This window comes from Lonchura striata, chromosome 2 (genome assembly GCF_046129695.1).
Source record: "Lonchura striata isolate bLonStr1 chromosome 2, bLonStr1.mat, whole genome shotgun sequence".
NCBI classification, from domain to species: Eukaryota; Metazoa; Chordata; class Aves; order Passeriformes; family Estrildidae; genus Lonchura; species Lonchura striata.
In genome coordinates, this window is record NC_134604.1 from 87,783,707 (window position 1) to 87,806,386 (window position 22,680).

Here is a 22,680-nt window from a genome sequence, read left to right on the forward strand (position 1 = left end):
TTGGATGCCCTGTGACAGATTAGAGGGTCTTAAGAAGACCTGGAAGTGCTTTCCAATGCTTTGTTTATTGGGAGCTTTTTCCCATACCCATATGTGTTGCTTTTTCTCCTGATATCCAGAAAGTCCAGAACACCTCTTGTTCTTGTCTTACAAAGCCTTTTGCTAGCAAAAGAGTTAGGTATTTCCTGGGTTAGCTGCAGCATGTACATAGGTGTATCTATGGATGCATTTTCAGTGCAGAAAAGTAGAGATCCTTGTGACCCTTGCTGAACACAGCTGAGAAACATCTCCATATCACAGGAGCTGCTGGCTGCAATGTGGACAGCCTTCATGGATGATCCAGGTTCATGGCTGAGATGCTTCTCTACAGTGGTGCAAAGGTGGAGAGAGAACGATGCGGTAAAACTCCCAATGGGAACAACAGCCTCTCCTGCATTTGTACTACTCTGTGCCTTTTCTGTCTCCTGCATCCTGGCCTATTTCCTCATGCCCTACCTTTTATAGTGGCTGTATCAGTAGGTAATTTACCTCTGTGCAAAATCCCCACTGAAATATCTGATCTGGTTATAGCAGCCTGGGCATGAATGACAGGGGGAGAACACAGGTCTGCAGAGAAGTGAAGGTTGTGGAATAGAGCAATTTAAGAGATAGACAAGAACATGTGTCAGAGGCACATCAGAAGTTGGCTCAGGGTATAGATGAATTTGCATCCACTTGCTGCAGGTGACCTTGTTCATATCTAGAAAGGTTTGTTTCTGAAAGGGGCTTGATAATGCACATAAATACTACAGGGTTTGCTAACTCTGCATTTTGTTTTTTGAACAAGGAACAGCTGAACCCAAACCCACATGACCTTACCCATGGCAGATCCTAAATGAAGCACAAGGTGTGTTTGAAAGCCTCTTCAGCTCACTATGCTTCCTATGCACCAGCTTCTGATGAAAAGCCCTCTTACATAAACATAAAATTTGGCACATTAACAGAATCTTCTCCTCAAGGTGGTATTTCCTTATCTTCTCAGAAAGTACAGTCTTAACACAGAGCTCTCCAGGCACTTTTCTTCATTATAGCATTACAGGGTTTTGAAAGGGTCAATTAAATAGAGTGTTAAAACTGCTGGCTGCATACATTGTTAAGAAAACACTGAGAATCTCCCTTTGGCAGATTGCAGTGACAGAAAGTTTCAGATCTTTACTTTGTTCCACAAAGCCTTCAGAAATAAGAGTGATTTCATGAGGATGTATTAGAAAAATAATACTCTTCTTTCATAGTAGTTATTTGAAGAAATGAGAACTAAATTTACTCTAAGGCAAAGAGACAAGTGGTCTTAGCAAGGTCTGGAGTGTGCCATCCTAGTTCTGATGATTCTGTGAATGCTGAGCTGCAGGGGCCCTACCAGATACTGTCAGCCCCTAATATCATCAGCAAACTCATTAATGGATTTTGATCTAAAATGACTCAGCACTGCTGCTACTGAAATTTTTAATGATGCCCTACTATATAAATACTTCTTAGTATAGCCCTACACATGTAAACATCACTGAAATGCTATTAGCTGTGTTTGTAGTAAGTAAACTTTTTCTGGCTATAGTTTTGTTGTAAAACAGCTTTGAGTTATCACAAACATTAATCAGTTTATATGGAGGAGTTTTGGCTAGATTACTGTGGTGTCACTACAGAGCACAGCCAGCATCCTGTAGCTGTTCCACTTTGCATGGGGCAATGGAAAAACAGATTGCAGAGCAGGAACAGAAATCCTGGAGGGCTTTCTTGTCTACATTTCTTTTGGGGACTTTTTCAATTTGAATACAACTCTTTCCTCTCAGTATGTGGCAGCCTCTGAATTTCTCTATGTATGTATACATATATGTCTCTAATATATTTTTTATTTCTGTTTGCCTCAATCTATGTATGGAGAGAGTTGCCAAGAAGTATGTGCCTTCTTACTGATCTGTTATTTCTGGTATTTCACTTGGATATTTAAAAGTTCAGCAAAAGGACCTGTGGCTTCTGCATGGGACATGTAATTTTAAGCCACTCAGGCCAGAATCATAAGAACATCATGAAACAGGCTGCAGCTCTGAACAACTGAGTACCATGTCCTTGCTGTGCAGAGCTGCCATTAGCAACTTCAAGGCAGCCGGCAATAGTTAAGGTTCCAAACACTGCTGCCATATCATTATGATATTAAATGGTTAAATTTAGTTTACTTTTTTTTTTGTCTTTTGTTCCCATAGCTACGGTATCAAGCCAAGAACTATATCCATTATTCATATGCCCTGCTGAAACATTTCTCCCTGGGAAGTAGATTCACAAAATTGTGCATTATTCAAAATGGTAACTTGTAAAGGTCTTGGGATCTTTCAGCTTTCTGCAGAGACAAGGGAAATGGCTCAGCACTTATGAACTGGCCTTAAAGTAAATGTAGAGCTCTACAGGTCTCCATGAAATAAATGCCTCTGAGAGAACAGGTCTTGGAAGCTACATCCAGAAAGACCAGCAGGGATCTGAGTTTTATTTAGAAGGAATGTCTCAATCTAAGGGTGTTTTGAAGGAAAACCCACCCACCAGTTTCTTGCAGACTTTAATGAAAGTTACCCAGATTTTCCTACAAATGGTAAAGCCTTCCAATCACCTAAGTCTGAATGAAAACTCTTCCAGCTTGTAATTAAGGAAAATTTGCATAGCAAAGCACCACTATTGTTAAAATATCTTCTTTTTCTTTTCAAAATATGATTGATAGAAATTATTAAAACAAATAATATTCAATATTGTTTTGTGTAAAACGCTCCCAAAGTCTTTAGAAACAGTTGCTGAAATGATGACTTCCTTTTCAACATGGTACAGAACATTATGTGCTGGAGAAGGGCATAAGTAAGGGCATTTGAGGGTTGAAATCCTCCCAAGATCAGTTTTGTTACCTCATGTGTATTTGTACTCTTGTTACGTGGTCAGCTGTTGTAGCAGAACACTCCAAGCTTGGCTGATGGTAACTATTTTTATTAAAACATATGTATTCATTAACCTGAATAATAACACAAAATCTGGCATTCTTCAGTGCTTCACGGTGTGTGTCCACCAAATGAACAGATAAAAGATAAAAAGATAGACTGGGCCTACGTGCTTGTTATTGCAAGCACATACATGTTCTTGCAGCATCATTTGGTTGCTTATGTATTTCTTTTTTAGATCAATGGTGTTGTTGGGATTGGTTCTATTTCTTCTGAATTGATCTGATTTCTCCTAATTCCTGCTGTTGCATACCCTGGTTCTTCCCCTGCCTCTTCATTTAGAAGCAGTATATGTTGCATCTAATTATTTGCTATTCATTTATTTGTGAACCCCTCTTCTATTATTTCACAGATCCAGAGTAAGTCTTGCTCAATTTTTTCTTAAGCAACTCTTGATGCCAGTCAGAATTGCTGATCATTGTGACACTACACACAGGACAAGGACAAAGAGAGAATACCAAGTATGACTGCAAATTTGTTGTCTCTGTTTCTATACCATATGCACTTTCATGCATTGTCTCCCACCCCAGCCCTCTCCAAATCCTGTGATAATTAATTACACATTAATGTAGTGAAGTAGAGAACAAATACCGTGGGTCATTTGATCTGCTATGTATATTTCATATGACTGCTTCTTAAAACAAGTGTGTGAAATATACTTGTGTGTCAGACGGACAGTAAATCTAAGACAAATGGAAGACTTACTGCCAGTATTACATAAATGATTTCATCTTCTTGGTGAAACAAATACTTGATTCAAGAACATGTAATAAAAAAGTAATGCTTAATATTACCCTCCGAGTACACCTACAATAATGTATGATCCGTACCAGCTCAATTTTTCCTTTATCACAGACCATATGTTTTCATAGCTATGAAGTTACTTTTTTACCTACTAAATTTAAGTTCAGCAACAAAAAGGCAATTATGAACAAAAATCTTTGTCATCTGTTTTTCTCTTTGCCTCTGAAATCCCTGTTTGCTGGGCTGGCCACTTAAGTCAAGCAGCATAACTGGTTTAGAAATTTTCTTTTGTCCATGTTGTTCTGGCTCATGTAACTCTATATGATTTAATGATCCTCAACTGGACACAGTTCCTCCTCTGTCTGCTCTTACTGTGGGCTTTTTGTAATGACTGCTGTGTTTTAAAATCCCTTAACACTTCTCACATGAATAACCACAGAGCACATTATATTTTTTCATATATAAAGAAGACTGATCCTGATTGCAAGCAAACACTATGATTTTGGAACTGGTGGGAAAAAAAAAAAGCACTAGTCAGCAGTCTCAGGTTTGCTTTTTTCCTAGCTTGTCCCTAATTCCCCTATTGACTCACTGCCTATGGTCTGAGAAGACAGCAAAGCTGTGGGAAATGTCTGCTTGCTGTTCTCCTCAGCATTGCTGACTCCCAGCTAGCCCTTCCTCCCAGCCCTGGTGTGGCAAGTGACTGTGGGTGCTGCAGCCTTGCCTGGAGCCCTGCACTAAGGCATGGTAGGTGCTGTGTGCTGTAGGCTTGCTCCATCCGAGCATGGAGAATGGCTGGTAGCTTGGGAAAAAAGCAGGATCCTCAAAAGTAGCAAGAGTGGGTTGGTCTCTTCTCCCAGGTAACAAGTGACAGCACAAGAGAAAATTACCTCAGCTTGTAGCAGGGAAGGTTTAGATTAGATATTATGAAAAATCTCTTCAATGAAAGGATGGACAGGCTTTAGAATATGCTGCCCAGGGAAGTGGTGAAATCACCATCCCTGGAAGGGTTTAAAATGCATGTGGATATGGCACTTGGGGACGTGGTTTAGTGATGGCGGTGCTGTGTGAATGGTTGAATTTGACAATCTTAGAGGTTTTTTTTCTGAAGTGAATGGTTCTGTAAATGGCCCAGATTAGAAAGATATAGGGTCAGTAATGTTAAGGCCATGCTATGGTCCTTTTGGCATGCCTTTTCCATTCCCATTGTCCCTGGAGCCCTAGGCTCTTTTGTTGTCTGATCACTAACCCGAACCTTGATCAAAATTCAGTATATCTATGCACCATTTTATCCATAAGAGAAGGAAAAGCAGTAAGACATAGTTTTTACTTTTATTGCCATTTGAGACATACATGGATGTTTAGACTGTCACTATATAGTAGTTTAGATTATCCTCTTCAGATCAGTTTATAGGGAGAGCAATATCACTTTACTGCTTTCAACAAACTCAGCTTTGCAGCAGTAACGGCTTTGGAACAGACACTGCTGTTCCACATAACATCAAGCATCACATATCAAGTAGGCTGTGCCCAGGGATGGGTTTCTACTTTTAATAAAATCCAGCAAACCCCCACTTTTTCAGAAATAATTTCTTTATTTCACCAGTCTATGGCCGTGTGCCTGTGCACAGATACTCTGGACCTCTCTAGACCTTACTTTGTCCCTTCTACCTTCTTGATTTCTACACTGAGGGTCTCCTCCTCCCTGACCCTTCCAGCTCTTGAAAGTATAATTATTTTTCAAGTGTGCCTGCTTTCTATTGCAGTGAAAAGGTCTTTGGAAATCCTAGGAACCTATAGTGGTAAAACAATCTGTAACCCAGCCATGACTGCTCTGGCCAAACTAGCACTCCCTCATAACAAATTGACACATTGCCTTCTGTTTCTCTCACTTAGTCATATAAAACTGGGGTATGTCAGCACTTATTCCTCTGGCTAAGCATGCAAATTCTTGTATTCTTGGAGTCTGTTGTGCATTGTGCTAATCCCTCAGTTTAGTTTTCTCTTTCTGTCCCAGTTATTTGGTGATTCTCAGAGTTGAAGTGTTCAATTTCTTTCCTTTCCTTTCCTCTGCTCCTCAAGACCCCATCTTGGAACTGTGCACAAGGGTATTATAAATTATTTAAACCAGGTTTTCTCGTATCAGTAAGCCCAAGAACATGTGTTGCTGCAATAGTTGTGGTTTACTTTGTATCTGCTTTCTAGTCAGTTTCCAACATTCAGGATTTCTTAATACCTTGCCACCTTTTTCTTATGTGAACCAGAGAAATTTACTTCAGTTTTTAATTGCATGAAGTTTGCTTAGCCAAACTGGATAACAGAATAAATAATGAAGTCCAAGGGATTGCAGTTATTGGATGCCAAACATTATCAGCCACAGAGCCACTATAACAGGGTAAGTTCCTCCAGGAGAAGCAACAAAACCTGGGAGCTGCTTCAAGAACCTGACACATTAACTGTCCCTTGCAGAAATGGTGTAATCCCCATTCCATGATGCCTGACTTCTGTTGACTAGGGATAATGGACAGACATACCTTGCTTGTGGAGTTGTTTTGAAAGTCTCTGTTGCAAGGAGCTTCCAAAAGACCAGATATTTCTTGATATTTTTATTATTTTATTAGCATGTGCAAGGACAGCAAAATCCACCCAACTGTGGCAAGGAACTGCATGTAGCCCCGGTGTGGGAAATATCTATCTAGTGAGATGAGCAATGAGTGAGACATATGGGGAATAGTCTGGTCTTCAAGTCAGGAATTTCACAGCTACGCTCCAGCATCTTGAGCTGTATCAATGAATCATCAGCAGAGTAAAACCACAGAATGACACCAGCTTCCCTAAGAGAGTCTCTTTATATATATAGTTGCTAGACTTGCACATTTCTGTTTATAAATACTCAGTGATAGCTAACCGCAAAACAGCGTGGCCTTCTCAGCAGACATCTACTAAAAAATAATTAAATTCTTGTTGTATCTTTCCTTTCTTCCTGAGTTATTCTAAACAAGACTTTTGCACCTCCAGATAAACAACTGATACTTGAGGTCGTCATACTGCTGCATGTGATATTTTCTGGATAAAAAGACAGCCAGGGTAGAACTCTTCTGAAGGAATCTGTTGAAAAGTGTTGATCCATCTTAGATGTATCTGAGGATATTAGTCTATCTGGGAACTGCAGTCCCTCACTTGATTACCCTCTTCTAAAAGGCTAAAGGGCCAAAATTGCCACAATTCATAATCCTATTCTTACTCCTTCTCATGAGCCTGGAAACCATAATTTGCTTCTAGATGTTATTTCCTCATACCCCATTGCAAGAGAGCCTTAATGCAGGCTGTCACACTAAAATGGATGTTGTGAGAGGAAAGGGGAATCAACACATTTGTGATTCACATTGTGATTCAGGATCTGGGAAATCACAGAAGATTTATGTTGTCCATGAAGAGCTTGATAAACCACAAAATGTGATGATTGCAATTATTTAGCTGCTGACTATGCTGCAGTGCACCTTTTGTTACCCATGAAAATTTTTACTTTAGGTAGCGTATGAAATAGTCACGTGAAGACATGAATGTATGCAAGCTACCATTCGTCAGAAAAGGGGAAGATTAGTCATATATTTAGCAGTCACTTCCCCTTTTTTTGGGAAATCCAAACACATATTTTCTCTCTGTGCCTGCCTCTGTTTCACTTATCCTCACCCTACGGAAGGAAAGAAAGTTGGGTCTAAAACGTTATTTGGTTTTGACACAAATCTGATTGGGCAATGAGAAACAAGTTTCCGCTGTGTGTTGAACTCAACCCTATATAAGGTCCTCATCAGGAATTTTCAGTCTGACAGCTTCTTTTTGTGAGATGCTTATACATGAAAGATTACAGAAACACAGGTAAGTGAATCTGATTGAAATTTGGGAATGAAAACCTTCCCTAAACCCTCAAATGGCTTATGGAGATTGTTAGTTACTAAACCAAAGGGACCAGAAAGCTCTGAACAGAATAACTAAGAATTTTTGTCAGGCAAAGGCTCTGAAGAGAGAGAAACTCACCTGCTAAAGGGTATCAATGTGAACTGTGGGGCTTGTTAATGCCTCTAGCACCTGGTTCAGGTGTATCCGAGGGAGGCTAGAGCTCCATAGCAATTCCCTGGAAATCTGTGCAGACCTAAGAGTAGGGGAGATGACCTATGGTTATGAAAGAGTATTATTGAGAAAGAGGTTGGTTTTGTGGTGTTGTACAGATGACAATAATCTGGAAATAGTTTATTGTAGTCAAACTATCAGATGTCAGGTAAGTATAGCTACTAGAACAGGAAGAAATTTGGATTCAAACCATGCTGGAAGTATGAGCATGACAGAATACAAAAATATGCCCAAATGAATATGGCTTTGTTATATGGTAGAAATATTTATTTTTGGTTTTGATTTGAATAGTTGTACAGTCATTTAATATTCATCATAGTTTTAAGGTAATGTTAAATGCATGCAATTTCCATTTCTATACATAAAATGGAAATGTATCATGTGGATATGTGTATTGTATTGTTCATAAATTCCTTACACGGAGTATAAACTAGTTCCTCTATCCAGCATGTTTTATATATTTTTGCCCATGGCACACCAAGGTAAAGCATGATCAATCAACTGACTAGCAGAAGCTGAGGCCTCATGGCAGATTAGAAGCATTCAGTGATGTACACAGACACTGCCATGCTCATGTCAGGTCCATACAGATGACACTTGATGAATGACTGGCAGAGAAGAATTTTGTTTTCCCTTAGCAGCCACCCTGTCTGATTTTCAGGACAGGTTGTTCAAGGTTTTCCTTATCTTTTTATTGTTTAGAACAGATGGTAATAGTCTCCATGCTGAAAACTTGTGTACCACCATCAAGATGGGTATACATGCCATGGGAGTCAATGTTTTTTGTCCCAACAGAAACATTTGTTGGAGACAAGAAAGCTTGCTCTGCTTGTAGCAGTCTGATTCACACTAGCTGGCCTACTTTGCTCCTGTGTTCAGCCAAGCTACTACACTACAGCTCGAAGCAGCTGATCTGTGCCTCAGTCACATCTTAACACAGAATAAGCAGAGGTAAATGTTTTCACCTGTAGCTATTGCTCTGAAAAGCTGTGGGGACATCAGCATCCTGTGGTATGCTGTTTTCATCTTCTGGAGTGAAAGGGAAAGGCTAGAAGTGATATGTGTATGCCAAGCCAGATGTTCTGGTTCCACAGTTCTGCTCCCATAAACTAGGGATGGAGACACCTTTCTGCTCACTGAGGATGGACCAAAGCTCCCCAGGTCTGAAGTGAGAAAAATAGCAGTTAATTCTTTAGATAATGTTGAGTATTTTGATTATATAATCTGTCTTGTAATAAACTTCCTTGTAGATTTCAAAACACTTTCCTTTGACTCTCTTCTTCTGACTTCCTGTGGAAAAAAAATGCATGGGCTCTTCTTTGTCCTGGTGACGTGCACAGTAGGTGCCTCTGCTTTCAGACTTCAGCAAGTCAAAAACACAGGTAAGTGTATTTGTCTTTTTTCCTTCTGTTTCCCTCACCATTCTTTTAAATGTTCCTCTCTGACAGTAACGTAAAAATATCTCTGATTTGTATAGAAAACTGCTCAGATCACACCGTGTTTTTCAAACACTTCTATGAACTGCATGGAGAACCTGTGGTTCTGAAATGTCCTTCCCCCAGATACAAACATTTGGATTTCTCTGCCTTGACCTCTAATATCACATGGTATAAAAATGGTTCAAACACCATGATATCAGGAAGAGATGAAGATTCAAGAATCTGGGCAAAAGAAAATGCACTCTGGTTTTTACCAGCGATGCTAGAAGACTCAGGAGTATATATCTGCACAAGAAGGTAGGTATTTAAAAGAAAATCTAGTTCGCTAACAAAATGACTATGTCTAAATGCATTACCTTGATTCTAAACTCTAGTTACATTCAGAGTATTTCTGGATCATTTCCTTGCTGACCTTATTAGAGAGAAAAAATATGGGAAGTCAGGACCCTTAGAGTGTGTTGTGTGTCTCCTATAGTACTGAAACCTGGACAAATGCTGACACAGGGTTGCCACTTTGGCTGCAATCATAAGGAGAATAGTGTCTGCAGAGTTTTTTCTAGTTACCTCTCAGCCAATCAGTGGGACATGGTGCAGGCAGTGGCTTTGCTGTTGCACCTCAGATTGCCTTATGAAGCACATAGAAGGCGTTGTGGCTCTGCAGTGCCTTTCCTCTTCTCTCTTCCATATCCCTGGTCTTCACTCTTCTTCTGAGTCACATTTTAAACCAGAATTTGATTGACTTGGTATTGTTGGAAGACTTTTCATGAGACACAGTGTGTATTTGCTAGACTAGTACCAGACTTTTGGTGTTGCAGAGCCGTGTTAGCCATGGCTCTTTCCAGCCATATTACTAATTATTTTCCTGGGTGTTTTCAATCTGACAATGCACTTGTACCATGTCAAAAGAGATGCCAGGGTCTGGATTTGTCAAAGACTGAGGAAGGCAAAAAATCCCATCACCCTTAGAGCTTGAACTTCTGAAGATGTTCCAGGTCCCTGTCCCCTGCCATCTCCTGCTGCCAGCTGGCCTCTCAGTATACCTCTGGCAATTAGCTCTGGGGTTTATCCTGGAGAACATATCTCTACATCCCTGGAGCTGCTTGTGAACAGCAAGGTCTCCTTGATTTCACGGCACACCTTGTGAGGGATGTGTGTTAGCAGTAGAAGAGATGGACAAGCTGAGAAATCATGCTCAGGTTGGCCTTTCCCCACGTCTCAGCAGCAATTTAAGTTGTGGAGCAGAAGAGAACATACTGGTAGTGAAGCCCAAACAACAAAAGGTTGTAAATGCTCTGGAGCAGAATAGTTGCCTGAGATATCCAAGAGTGCTTTTAAATCCTCTTTTTGGACTATTCTGTCTCACTTTGACAATATATAACATTGTGGCAGTGTTACTGAGAGATCTAGTAAAATGCTGTGAAATTTGTTTGGAAACGACATGCAAGAGCCAAGCAGGTAACTTCATTGCTAACATTATTACATGATTAATAAAGCATAAGCAAATTACATTTCCTTTACAAATTATCCCGCAGGGAAGGCAGCAGATCTTTTTATCAACTCTGTAAAATGAAGGTAGCAGCAAATTATCACAGATCTCTGCTTCTGTGTTCTGTGGAAAAAATATTTTGGATTTGGGCATCTGGCCTGTACATGACAGATGGCCACAGTGCCCTGGCAATATTGTCAGTCTGCCTGCTTGCAGCCCACAGCTGCTCTCCTGGAGGTGGCAGCCCAGCCTCCCTGGCTTCACTGGCACCTTCAAGGATTATGCACTGTCCTGAGTAAAGGCATCTCTGAAGCAGGGTTCCTGAGGTTGTAAAGGGTGGAATTTAAGCATCTGTCTCTCCCAGTGTGGTCTTCCTTAGGACTGGAAATGATTGCCACTTGGGGCCAGAAAGAAAAGTTGAATATTACAAACCTTTCAAAGGCAGAATGCCTTATTTGCTACAGAAAATTACATGTATTTGCAGAAAATGTCTATGGTTGTGCAATAGTATCTGCAGCTGTATTGTAATACATGCTTTTAGCTTTTTATGTAATCATTAGGGTTTTCACAGTCAAAACCTCTTCCAAGGAAATGGGGGAGGGTTCATGACACATCTGCTACTGTTCAGGTCAACATGCTCCCCTTCCTCACACAGTTAAAATCGTGCTGCAGCCTAAAGGTACACAGGAAACTTGTTGTACTAAAAAGAAAAGAAAAGACTGAAGGTCTTGAGGCAGATGTGTCAGCAACATGTTTCGATTGTGCCAAAAGAACAGTACCAGTGATTTTCCAGCATTCCACCTGGTGTGATCATAGTCTTAGCCTCTGTTAATGAGGGAAATGGAGCCAGGAGGAAACCAAGGGCATTATTTGAGTTCCTCTCACCACTCTTGGGGTCTCACCTCTCCCTGCTCTGTCACCAGGAACTCCTCTTACTGTGCCGAGGTCTCCATTCACCTCACAGTTGTGGAGAAAACAGCTGCTTGGGAGATTGCCTACCCCCAGGTCCTCTTCACTTTCACCTCTGGAAGGATTGTTTGTCCTGACCTGTGGGATTTTACACCAAACAGGACAAGCCTGGAGCTCAAGTGGTACAAGGTAGAACATGTACTTCGTCTTTGTGCACAGCCTTATCCCAACTGTGCACATAAATATCCACTTTACATTTATCCTGAACATCATGTTGTTTAAGTCACTAGCATAGTGTAATATACTGGGATTTGGGGGCAGATGTATACATTTTAAGAAAAGTTCTCTGGGGCACACTCAGCACAGAATGAAGTGTTCCACGTTCTATGCTCTCATAGGCAGTGCAACTCTTTATAAAGCTAGATTACTTACCCAACTCCAGGGTGTGCCACCTGATATCAGGCCCTTCTCTTTGACACTGTGCTTCTTTTCATGGCCCCTCTAGTGAATCCCATAAAGTAGGACATCCCAGGGATACTGCCTCCATGTTCAGGTGGGGTAGCTTTCATTAATCAACTGGAATACACCATTTGGAAATACTGGATGAATTAAATAATGCCTGGAGTGTTCTCTTGCTTAACTGCCCAATTTGCTGCTTTTCAAGTAGGCAAGCCTGGTTTTGCCTCTAAGAACAAATGCAACATCTTTGGCTGTTCAATTTCACACTGGGGAAGGGGATTCTTCTTCCATTTCAATAATAACTCGATTTAGCTTTTATTTACACTCCCACTATAATCACAAATTCTGCCTGGTGCAGCTGTAGCCTTACCATAGGATGCAATACACAGGCTGGTTTGCAGTACTTAGGCTATGATCTGTACCATACCAGCAAAGTGTTGCTGCTCATGAATCCCTTCAGAAGTGGGAACTTAACCCACTTTATCTAAGTGAAAGGCTGCCCCCTCAATATGGTTCTTGTTACAAATGTAAGAAAGAGCTACTCCACCTTCATGAGGGAGGAACATAACTTCTCCTAGCAGGTCTCCAGACCAGGTATGAACAGAGCCTTATGGATACAGAGCAGGAATTTCTAATAGTTTACAGCGTAAGTAACAGTTATGTGAAATCCTGCATGATTACAAGTATTTGTCTTCAAAGAATGCCTTAGAATATTACACTTCTGTAGTCATGTATGGGAAGTATGGATACATACACATGGATATCTATGGATAACATTATGAAAACCTCCATAGGTACTAAAATCTTGTGTGATTGGTCTTAAGATGACTCAAGGAAAAGCCTATTGTATGTTTTCCATCTTAAATTGTGCACTGTGGAAGAGCTATGTGCACACATTATAGATAGCTTAAAATAGCAATTCTTCACACTTCACACATATAGTGCCACATGGCATTTTAGAGATGGATACACATTAAAAGAACTTGTGCTTTGGTGGGAAAGCAGAACTGCTCAGATTTCCCAGTGATAAGTGAACTTCTAATAACAGAGAGACAGAGATAATTTGTCTGAGAGTTACACAGGGTGTAGCTATCTGAGTCATAACACCAGTTACTGTCCTTTCTCCAGGATGCTCAGCCTTTGGAAGAGAATGAAAGATTCATCATTCTGAAAGGTTCAGCGTCTCTGATCATAACATCTGTGCTACCAACAGACGCGGGGTATTACACCTGCAAGATGTCATTTCCATTTGAAGGTGTAGCATATGAAATCACCAGGAGAATTCAACTGGAGACTGTTGGTAAGTATAGTATCAGATGATCAGAGGGATGGAGCACCTGTCCTGCAAGGAAAGGCTGAGAGAATTGGGTTCATTCAGCCTGGAAAATAGAAGGCTTTGGTGTGACCGAATTGTGGGCTACCAGTACATGACGGGGGCTTATAAGAGAAATGGGAGAGGGGCTTCTTACAAGAGCATGAAGTGACAGGACAAGGGTGAATGGCTTCAGACCGAAAGAGGGCAGGTTGAAAATAGCTATTAGGAGGAAGTTTTTTACTGTGAGGGTAGTGAGGTACTGGCACAGGTTGCCCAGATAAGTTGTGGATGCCCCCACCTCCCTCCCTGGAAGTGCTCAAGGCTAGGTTGCATGGGCATTTGAGCAACCTGGTCTAGTGGAAAGTGTCCATGCCCATGGCAGGAGGGTTGGAACCAGTAATCCTAGGAACCTTTTAGGAAAGGTTTTAGGAACATTTAAGGTTCCTTCCAACCTAAACAATTCTGTGGTTCCATGATTCAATGATGGACACATTAAAGCATCACAGCACATAAGAAAACCTCTTCTTTGCTAATAAAATTATTGAGAGGAGCTCATGCTCAGCCTTTCATGCCAAGGGAGTGCTTGTCCTGGCCCTGAAGGGGCTCCCGCACCACCCTGGCAGAACGGGGCTCCCTCATCAGCTACCTGCGCTTGTTAAACGGAACAATTGATATCTGGGGCAGGAGGTGGCGTGTCACTGCCGAGCCCTTCGGGGAGCTCGGAGCCATTCGGCGGCGGCCCGGGCGGGGCCGGGAGTCAGGGAGCGGGGCCGGGTGTCAGGGAGCGGGGCCGGGAGTCACGGAGCGGGGCCGGGAGTCACGGAGCGGGGCCGGGAGTCAGGGAGCGGGGCCGGGAGTCAGGGAGCGGGGCCGGCTGTCAGGGAGCGGGGCCGGGTGTCAGGGAGCGGGGCCGGGTGTCAGGGAGCGGGGCCGGGAGTCACGGAGCGGGGCCGGGAGTCACGGGGCGGGGCCGGGAGTCACGGAGCGGGGCCGGGTGTCAGGGAGCGGGGCCGGGTGTCACGGAGCGGGGCCGGGAGTCACGGGGCGGGGCCGGGAGTCACGGAGCGGGGCCGGGTGTCAGGGAGCGGGGCCGGGAGTCAGGGAGCGGGGCCGGGCCGGGTGTCAGGGAGCGGGGCCGGGTGTCACGGAGCGGGGCCGGCTGTCAGGGAGCGGGGCCGGGAGTCAGGGAGCGGGGCCGGGCCGGGTGTCAGGGAGCGGGGCCGGGTGTCAGGGAGCGGGGCCGGGAGTCAGGGAGCGGGGCCGGGTGTCACGGAGCGGGGCCGGGTGTCACGGAGCGGGGCCGGGTGTCACGGAGCGGGGCCGGGAGTCACGGAGCGGGGCCGGGTGTCACGGAGCGGGGCCGGAGTCACGGAGCGGGGCCGGGTGTCACGGAGCGGGCACGGCGGCGCCCGGGCGCTGCTGCGCAGAGCGGCCGGCAGGGGCCGCCCGTGGCGCGCGTCGCTCCCGCCGTCCCCGGGGCCCGCGGGGAGCGGGTCCCGCCCGTGCCCGCAGCCGCGGGGCCCCGGCAGGCAGCGGCAGTGTCTCTGCTTTCGGCGACTCTAGCAATCAAATCCTTTCTGGGAGACGACGGATGTTGGGTGAAGTGGCGTGTTTCTGGTTCTGAGGCCATGCCCACATTTTCTCTTGTCTTAGCACTGACTCTGTTCTCTTTTTCTGCCAAGAGCAAGAGAAGAGAATTACCCCGATAATTGTGTATCCAGCCCAAAAGACAACATCAGCTGCTCTTGGTAAGGCCCAATCATATTAATCAAATTAATACTAGAGCAGGTCCTCTTATTGTGTAATTTGTTGGTATAAATTGTTGTAGGTTCTTGATCTCAATTATATTGGTTGAGGGTTGGTTCTGGGGTATTGTTTGCTTTTTAACGTCTACAACCAGATGCTGTCTTCTGGGTTTATAGATATGCTTCCATATAATATAGATACACATCAGTCTGAAATCGCCTTATTCCTGAGTTACAGTAATTATAGAGGTTAAAAATCTCAGAAATTCTGCAAAATCACTTTATCCCCGGAAGTCCAACCTTCAGCTGAATGTCCTCACCTGCAGCATCTCTGAGTGAAGCTGTGCTGCTGGTTAATGCAGCTGCTGCAGAAGGGTAGATCACACCGCGCCCTTCGGGCTGCACGATGTCAGAAGGGGCAAGGCCGTGGGGACACAGCCTTGCCTCTGGGGAATGTGTTTAGTGCAAGGCCTGGTAGGTGTTGCAATAGGGAAATTATCTGGTTAGCAGTGGGAAGGACTGCCACACTGAAAGGTCTTGCTGCCAAGGAGTAGGGGATCAAAAGCAATCTGGAGATTAACTTCAGTTTTGAAAATAGTGGTTCTTGACGTGTGTGGGATCTCTCACTGGAGTTGTTGGTTTTCAACAAAAGAAAGAGTAGTTCTTCATATGTGTCTAAATTGTTTTTCAATTTTTATTTTTTTTTTTTTTGACAGGCTCCAAGATGACTCTCCCGTGCAAAGTGTTCGTTGGGCTGAGCAGCCATTTCCAAACTGATGTAGAATGGCTGGCAAATGACAGCAGCGTTGACATGGTTTATAAACAAAGCAGAGTTACAGAGGGGGAACGACAGTAAGTCTGCCTGAAAGTGCTTCCTTGTGCTTATTGTTCTAACCTGCAGTGCTACAGGGGCTCTCAGTGCAGCTGAATGCCAGGTAATGAAATGGGAAATGGACAGATCTGAAGTGAAGGTGAGAGATGAGGAAAAAAATGGGCAGGCAAGCAAATAAACCCCCAAGTCCAACCAGTCAATTAAATAAATGCTTTATCTCTGTTTTTTGTGCATGCATTTTGCAAATGAGACAACTTTGAGGCAAACTTTATTTTCATTTTCATTTTCATTTTCATGAGCAACTGAGCTGTTGTAAGGGCTGGCTGCATTGGAAAGCAAGGAGACTTGATCCTTCCCAGAGCTTCTCTTACCACTCTCCTTACCTCATGCCAGCAAGTGGCAATGTTCTCTCCCTGACATTCATGAGGTTCTCAGAATACACTGAGACAACAGAAAATTATCTAGTGGTTTGATGGTTTTTGTTTTGTTTAATAAATAACACTGTTTCCTCCCCTAAGCTTGTTCTTTTCCACATTAGTGAGTTAAACTGTCTCACACAGACACCTGCTGAGTGCTAGAACAGATGCTGGGGTAGTGCTGAAGGGAATGCTGGTGGGAGAGAGAAACAGGATCCTCTTGCCCTGATTCATAATGTGTCTCAGTCTTGAGGAGCCTTCTCTCAGCTGCCTCATAGCTATATACCTCAAGGCTTTTCCCACTAGGAAAGGGCAAGATACCTGCATTCTGTACCTGTGATGAGTTACCTGAGTAACTCACTTCATCTGGGCATATCTCTACTGTTTCTGTAAATGTGAACAAAACTTTCTGTCTGAAGTCTCTTCACTGAGTACCAAATCAGCTTGTTTAGTTTCTTGTTTCATGAAGCTTGGAGTTCCAAAACAGACCATTACCCTTGCCTGGTGGCTCTGCCTGTACTGATGGAACGACCCTAGAAGGTTCCTTGGCTCTGAGATGCCATTGCCTCTGCTGTTACTTCCTAAACTGGTCACACATCAGCTAGCACCTTCCCAAAGGGCTTCTGGCTATTGATTAGGGTTTAACATGGGCTAGGGGCCCTTTCCAACAGAGTTTGGGGGTGTAGCATCTGTTTTTTGAGGGACAAGAATGTTTAACTCTTATGGATGTGAGATGGTTTGTCACTTTGTGGCCACCAGTGCCAGATAACAGCCTGGACATGCTGCAGCCAGAGGTAACATAAGAACTCAGGTGAATGCCCAGGCCTTTAGGTGTTTTCCCATTCCCCACAGCATGACTGGAGAAATTGATCTTGTTTATACGGATAAGTGAAAATGCATTGAACTTGTGGCCAGGAACCATAAAAATGTACTGCAGGTATAGTCTCTGCAGGCTTTAGAATAGAGCAACACTTTATTACTTAGACTTTAAAAATTATTTTTGTTATGCCTACTACTATCATTATTGCTGTTATATATTATCATACAATTGCACAAGCACACTGATAGTGACAGATGAGGTTCCTGCAGGACCCACAGTGTGTGAGACACCCCAATTCTGCTGGAAGCCCTCATTATGGCAGCATGACAAAACAGCTCAAATGCCACTGGGAAAACAAATTCCCTGCAGAAATCTCTGGTGAAGAGCTCCTGAGAGGAGCACCCAGGGATTGCTGCTGTGCAATGCAGGCACATAATGGACAACTGCTCTGGTAATGACTAAAATATCAAGGGTAAATGTTTGACTCCAGCTAAAAAACCACTTTCAAATAGTGGTACTACTAAAATAACCATGTTGAAATTAGCTGGAAACTTCTTGGACAGTTTCTTATATTGAGCTACTGGCTTTGAGCATGTGATAGAAATGGTGGTTCAGCTTTCTCAGAGAACATTTGCAGGGTTATGTGCTCCATATGTCCTCTTCTAGCTGATTGTAAGAATTAACTTCAGGTGGGCAGAGAGAAGGAATTAGGTCCTTGCAGAATGCTAATGTATCAAAGATACACAGAATTCCTCTTGCCTTTTCCCCCTCCCTTTTTTTTATTTTTCCAAGACAAATCCAGGTCTTTTTTTTTCCTCTAGACTCCAAAAACGTCAGGGTAGGTGATAGGAAGGATAGGTGCTCACTGGGACTCAAGTAATTAGCACAACTGGGCTGAAGACAACGGGCATCCTTGAATGCTGAGGGACTGGTTCAGAAATAAACTAATATCCAATGCATTTTCTTGCAATGTGCTGTTACAATGAACACATCAAATAGAGAAAAGCTATCTTATTAAAATACTTAACATTAAATCTTTATTATTCTTCCAGAGAAATTGTAGAAAATGGTGAGAACTTCATTGAAGTACCACTGATTTTTGATTCTGTTGAAGAAGTGGACTTTTACACAGACTTCACCTGTCTGGCCCAGAACAGATATGGATACCAAGAACTGCCAACAAGAGTCAAGCAGGAAGGTAGTTATTTTTACTGCTTATTTTTGATAATTTTTATTATTATTGTAATGCTAAATTATCATCTGATCCTGTTTATGCTGTAAGAGGCTAGAGTTACTGCCTGGGGAAAATCTCGTTGCCTCTTTCACCTGTAGTCTTTGATACAGCCTATTCACAAAATGCACCTTCTGTAGGTAATTTACTGTCTTTTATGCAGGGATAAGGATCTGTCTGTGCTGGTATATCTGTTTATTGGATAAAAGATAAAACTCCAGTTTAGATACACTTTGTGAAATAAGTGTTCCAGTGAGACTTCTGGCAAACTGTCTTTGCAGCAATGCCAAATCTCTTCCAGTTCCTCAACAAGTAGAGAAAAAAAAGACAATTACAGAATAAATGATTAGTGTTTCTTTTCCTCATGCACAGACTACTGCCAAAATATCGAGAAGTGTAAATTATGATGGGTGTTGTTATTTTGGCTCCTAGTGATGGGAAGAGAAGACCTAAACTCAGCACAATTAATGTTGCAGTGTGATAAACCATTGGCCAAGAACCAGCTGTATAAAAAATGTGAAGCAATGTTAATTGTTTCTTTGCATGACATTGGTGAATCACCAAAGCTTGCTCACACTGTCTTAGAAAGGCACATGAACCCTTTGAGACTTCATTATCAGTTATGACTCACTCCAGCACCCTATGAGAGATTGGTACTCATTTTGCTGGATCATGTGCTGCCCTTGTCTTCCATGAGCTACAAAGGAATAACTACAGAATAGGCAGTACACATTGGAACAATCCAGAATGGTCTAGACAGACACTGGCATTGGAAATTGGCTGCATTTAGGAAGAAGTTTTGAGTCTTGGGTTGATTGTTACTAATTTATAAGCTGCTCTGTAGGAAAAAATTATTAACATAACTTGAGGGTGGACTAATTGTTAAGTATTCCTGCCCCATACAGTGCTTGGATTTCCTGCTTGGAATGTCTGTGCTTTTAACAAACCAAGATAGAAAGCACACAGCTGCTCTGATCAGGGGTTTAGAAAATTAGGTGTATGCAAAAGATTGAACTTTAAATTCTCACTCTCTGTTGTTTTCCAATCCTTCCTTCTATCTTCATGAACACATTTTCCAGAGTGCCCAATCAATAGATCTCTTCCTTTCAAAGGTGATAAGCCCTGCTGGAATGTTAACTTGCAGACATCCTTTCTATTGTCATTTCTCCTCTTCCAACTTGTGTGTAGAGAATTATGTTCCTGGGAGTTCATTGTTTTTTTTCTGTTTGGTTTTTTTTTTTTTTCTGTTTTTCTAACACTTAATTTGTTTACTTTTCCAGCTGTTGGTCTGTCCTGGTACATTGCAATGATTCCTGTTGCACTGGCCTGTTTGATCGTGGGAGGGGTGTGCATGCACAAGTGGTGGAAGCAGAGAGCTGATAAAGGATATACAATACCAAAGGTGTAAAATCTACTTGGCTCTCCAACTGTCAACAGAACAAAAAATCACCCTGGCTATCTCTCACATCAGACACAGCAAGCATTTCAGACCTGATATACTGCATTCCCAACAGACCAATAATAACATCTCTTTCCCACTTTTCTCAGTCTTCTATGATCTGTTGAAGTTAAGAATATAAGTTTGCATTTTTATGCTACTTAGATGCAGGAAATCTGGTTCTATTATTTTGCAACTAGGGTGCAATCTGTAGAATTTTGGAACACAAAATTATGCTCTGGATATGGGAAGGGTAGGGAAAGGGAGGTGCTCTCACCCTTTGTAATTCCAATAGATATACTGTTTTTTCAAAAAAAGGATAAGAAACCCTTGAAGTCTAAAATGAGAAGCTAAGGAAGCTTTCTACAGAAGGGCTATTTGACACTAGAGGGAAAAAACTATTTTTCTGTGCAACCACACTAAATTTATTTTACTTGAATCTACAAAGAGGCATTTGTTTTCCCTTTTCAGAGCCAAATGCAGTTGTCACGGCAACTGTATATCTATGAACTTCTCAAAAGAAAAACTAATTTTGTTCACTGTTTGGATTACACTCTGCTTAAATAGACTGTCTCAGAATATCCCTCCCCCAGAGATAACTCCATCTGTATAATATTCTGAAGGCTTTCCTCATAAATAAATGTCTTCAGGTACTACACAATGTAAATATTTTACAGATAGATTTGAACAAGTGACCTACATAATGTAAATATTTTACACTGATCTGTATCATTATACACAAGGGCAACATAGTTTATTTAAGTTTTAAAAATGTTATGTGGAAAAATGGTAAACAAATAAACCCAAACCAAAATGCTGGTGTGCGAGTTGAGATGTGACATATGAGATATCAAGAATTCAGGGCTCTGCACCACAATGTTTCTCTTTGGAAAAATTATGGATGTAATGAGGACAAGGTTACCTTGTTCCTGGGACAGTGTTGGTTTATAGCATTTTCCAGAGAGCTCATCTATCTACAACAACTTCAGAGGCACACTTACAGAGGGGAAAAGACTGGTGTACTATGGTCTTGGCATGAATTAGCATCCAGGATAAAGGCTTTTTGTACAAAAGTTGTTTTCAGGAAACACAAATTGAGTTAACAACTATTTTCTAGTTTTCAGTGTATGTGGTCTTGATGTTATCCATCTAAATAGGCAGCATAACTAATGTTTGACCAGAGTAGCACTCAAACCAAACCTAAATATAATGTGAAGAGCACCAAATAATTTCATCTGCTGGTTCTCAAACAAAACTCTTAAATAAATGTGGGAGCGAGTGAAAACAAGGGTTGACCTGCACATACAGTTGATCTTCACTGATCAAGACAAAAAAGTTACATTTTTAATTCTAGTAGCTGGGGAGGGGACGCATGCATACAGGAGGATGAGTGTTTTGGAATTGCCAGGAATAGTGTTTTAGGTATGAACAGCTAATTAAAGTGTTTTTTGCCTCAAGTCTGTAAAGCAACAGGTCCAGCAGGGCAAAAAAAAGTAGAACATAATTCTTATATTTTGGAGTTGAGAACTCTCTATCCATAACCTTGCAGCTGTAAAGGATAGCCTAGGGTGGCATACCTCTCATCCAGCCTTCACAAAGCCTAAAGAAATACCGGTAATCCAAGATAGCCACTGATGTTTCCTCTCCACTCAATGGAGAAAGACTTCTCTCTAAAATAAATGGGATGAGTTGCATCTCAAAGGTGTCTGTCTTTTTTCCACCGGTTTAAGACAAAGTGAGATGAATCTATTCTGCATGGATTCATGGATACAGGAATGACTGGTTGTGGATCACTGAATTTTGGGTTATCAGAAAGGTTACAAAAAGAATCAGTCTAAAACTCAGAGACACCCTGTGATGTAGTCAAAGCTGCTGGGCTTTCTTGGGAAATTACTTTAATGCTGGCAGCTCTGTGCAGAGCAAGCACAGGTTTGCACTAAATGAAAATAATGTAAGAGTGGCAGGCCCAAATGTATATATTGTGGAATCCAACGTAAGAGGGAGGCTGAAAATATCTAGTTGGTGCCTTGGAAAAACATTTGTGACTCACAGATTGTGTGGTCATGAAGTGCCACAGCTATTACAGGAAGAAAAGAAAGAGCTGTCCTGTGTGTGCATGGCTGAAGTACAGAGATCCCTGCTGGGACCAGGAAGTCTGCTGAGTGACTGCAGGTGTGCTGGGGCCTGTCACCCTTTCCACAGCTCTCAGCTCCCATGGCAGACAGTGTCTGCCTGCTCCTTCCTGGCTCTGCTGGGTACAGCAGAAAAATGGCAAAAACAGTTATATAGGAAAGGAAATATCATAAAACTAGCTTGCTTCCAGTGGACAAACTCATGTCATTGATAAGAAAACCACTTAAATACATATATGTGTATATATATTCTACTTTAATGTGTTAATTGCACTGGAAACTACCAGTCTATACTTAGTATTCACAATGTAAAAGCTTAATAAAGCAACTGAAATATAACTCCAGTCAGTTTTCAAGAAGAGCATATTATTTTCCTGAAATTCTTCAGCGAGGCACTAATAATAATAATAATAATAATAATAATAATAATAATAATAATGAGGAAACCTCTGAAAAATTATGTAGAACCAAGCTCACTTGTTAGAGCTTGGGAAGTTCATCCATTTCTGAATCTTTAACTACAAAGTGTAGTTTGGCTTTTATAGTTGTGTGTTCCTTCTATCCATTTTAAG

The 22,680-nt window shown here is 42.1% G+C and overlaps 1 protein-coding gene across 1 annotated transcript; it reads left to right on the forward strand.

Moving 5' to 3' along the window:
* The first annotated feature begins 7,578 nt into the window (after nucleotides 1-7,578).
* On the forward strand, nucleotides 7,579-20,790 carry IL1R2 (interleukin 1 receptor type 2). Its single transcript, XM_021538776.2, has 9 exons — nucleotides 7,579-7,634; nucleotides 9,137-9,268; nucleotides 9,364-9,622; nucleotides 11,735-11,909; nucleotides 13,308-13,479; nucleotides 15,177-15,242; nucleotides 15,956-16,091; nucleotides 18,360-18,505; nucleotides 19,819-20,790. Exons 1-9 carry the CDS (start codon nucleotides 7,613-7,615, stop codon nucleotides 19,944-19,946), a joined length of 1,236 nt encoding a protein of 411 aa, XP_021394451.2. The 5' UTR covers nucleotides 7,579-7,612; the 3' UTR covers nucleotides 19,947-20,790.
* The last annotated feature ends 1,890 nt before the right edge of the window (nucleotides 20,791-22,680 follow it).

Bases quoted from the DNA above. Each gene is read 5' to 3' on its own strand.
- IL1R2 (XM_021538776.2), top strand. From the start codon at position 7,613: ATGAAAGATTACAGAAACACAG. The intron at 9,623-11,734 runs GTAGGTATTTAA...CTCTGTCACCAG, and splicing joins GTATATATCTGCACAAGAAG to GAACTCCTCTTACTGTGCCG. The intron at 11,910-13,307 runs GTAGAACATGTA...TCCTTTCTCCAG, and splicing joins TGGAGCTCAAGTGGTACAAG to GATGCTCAGCCTTTGGAAGA.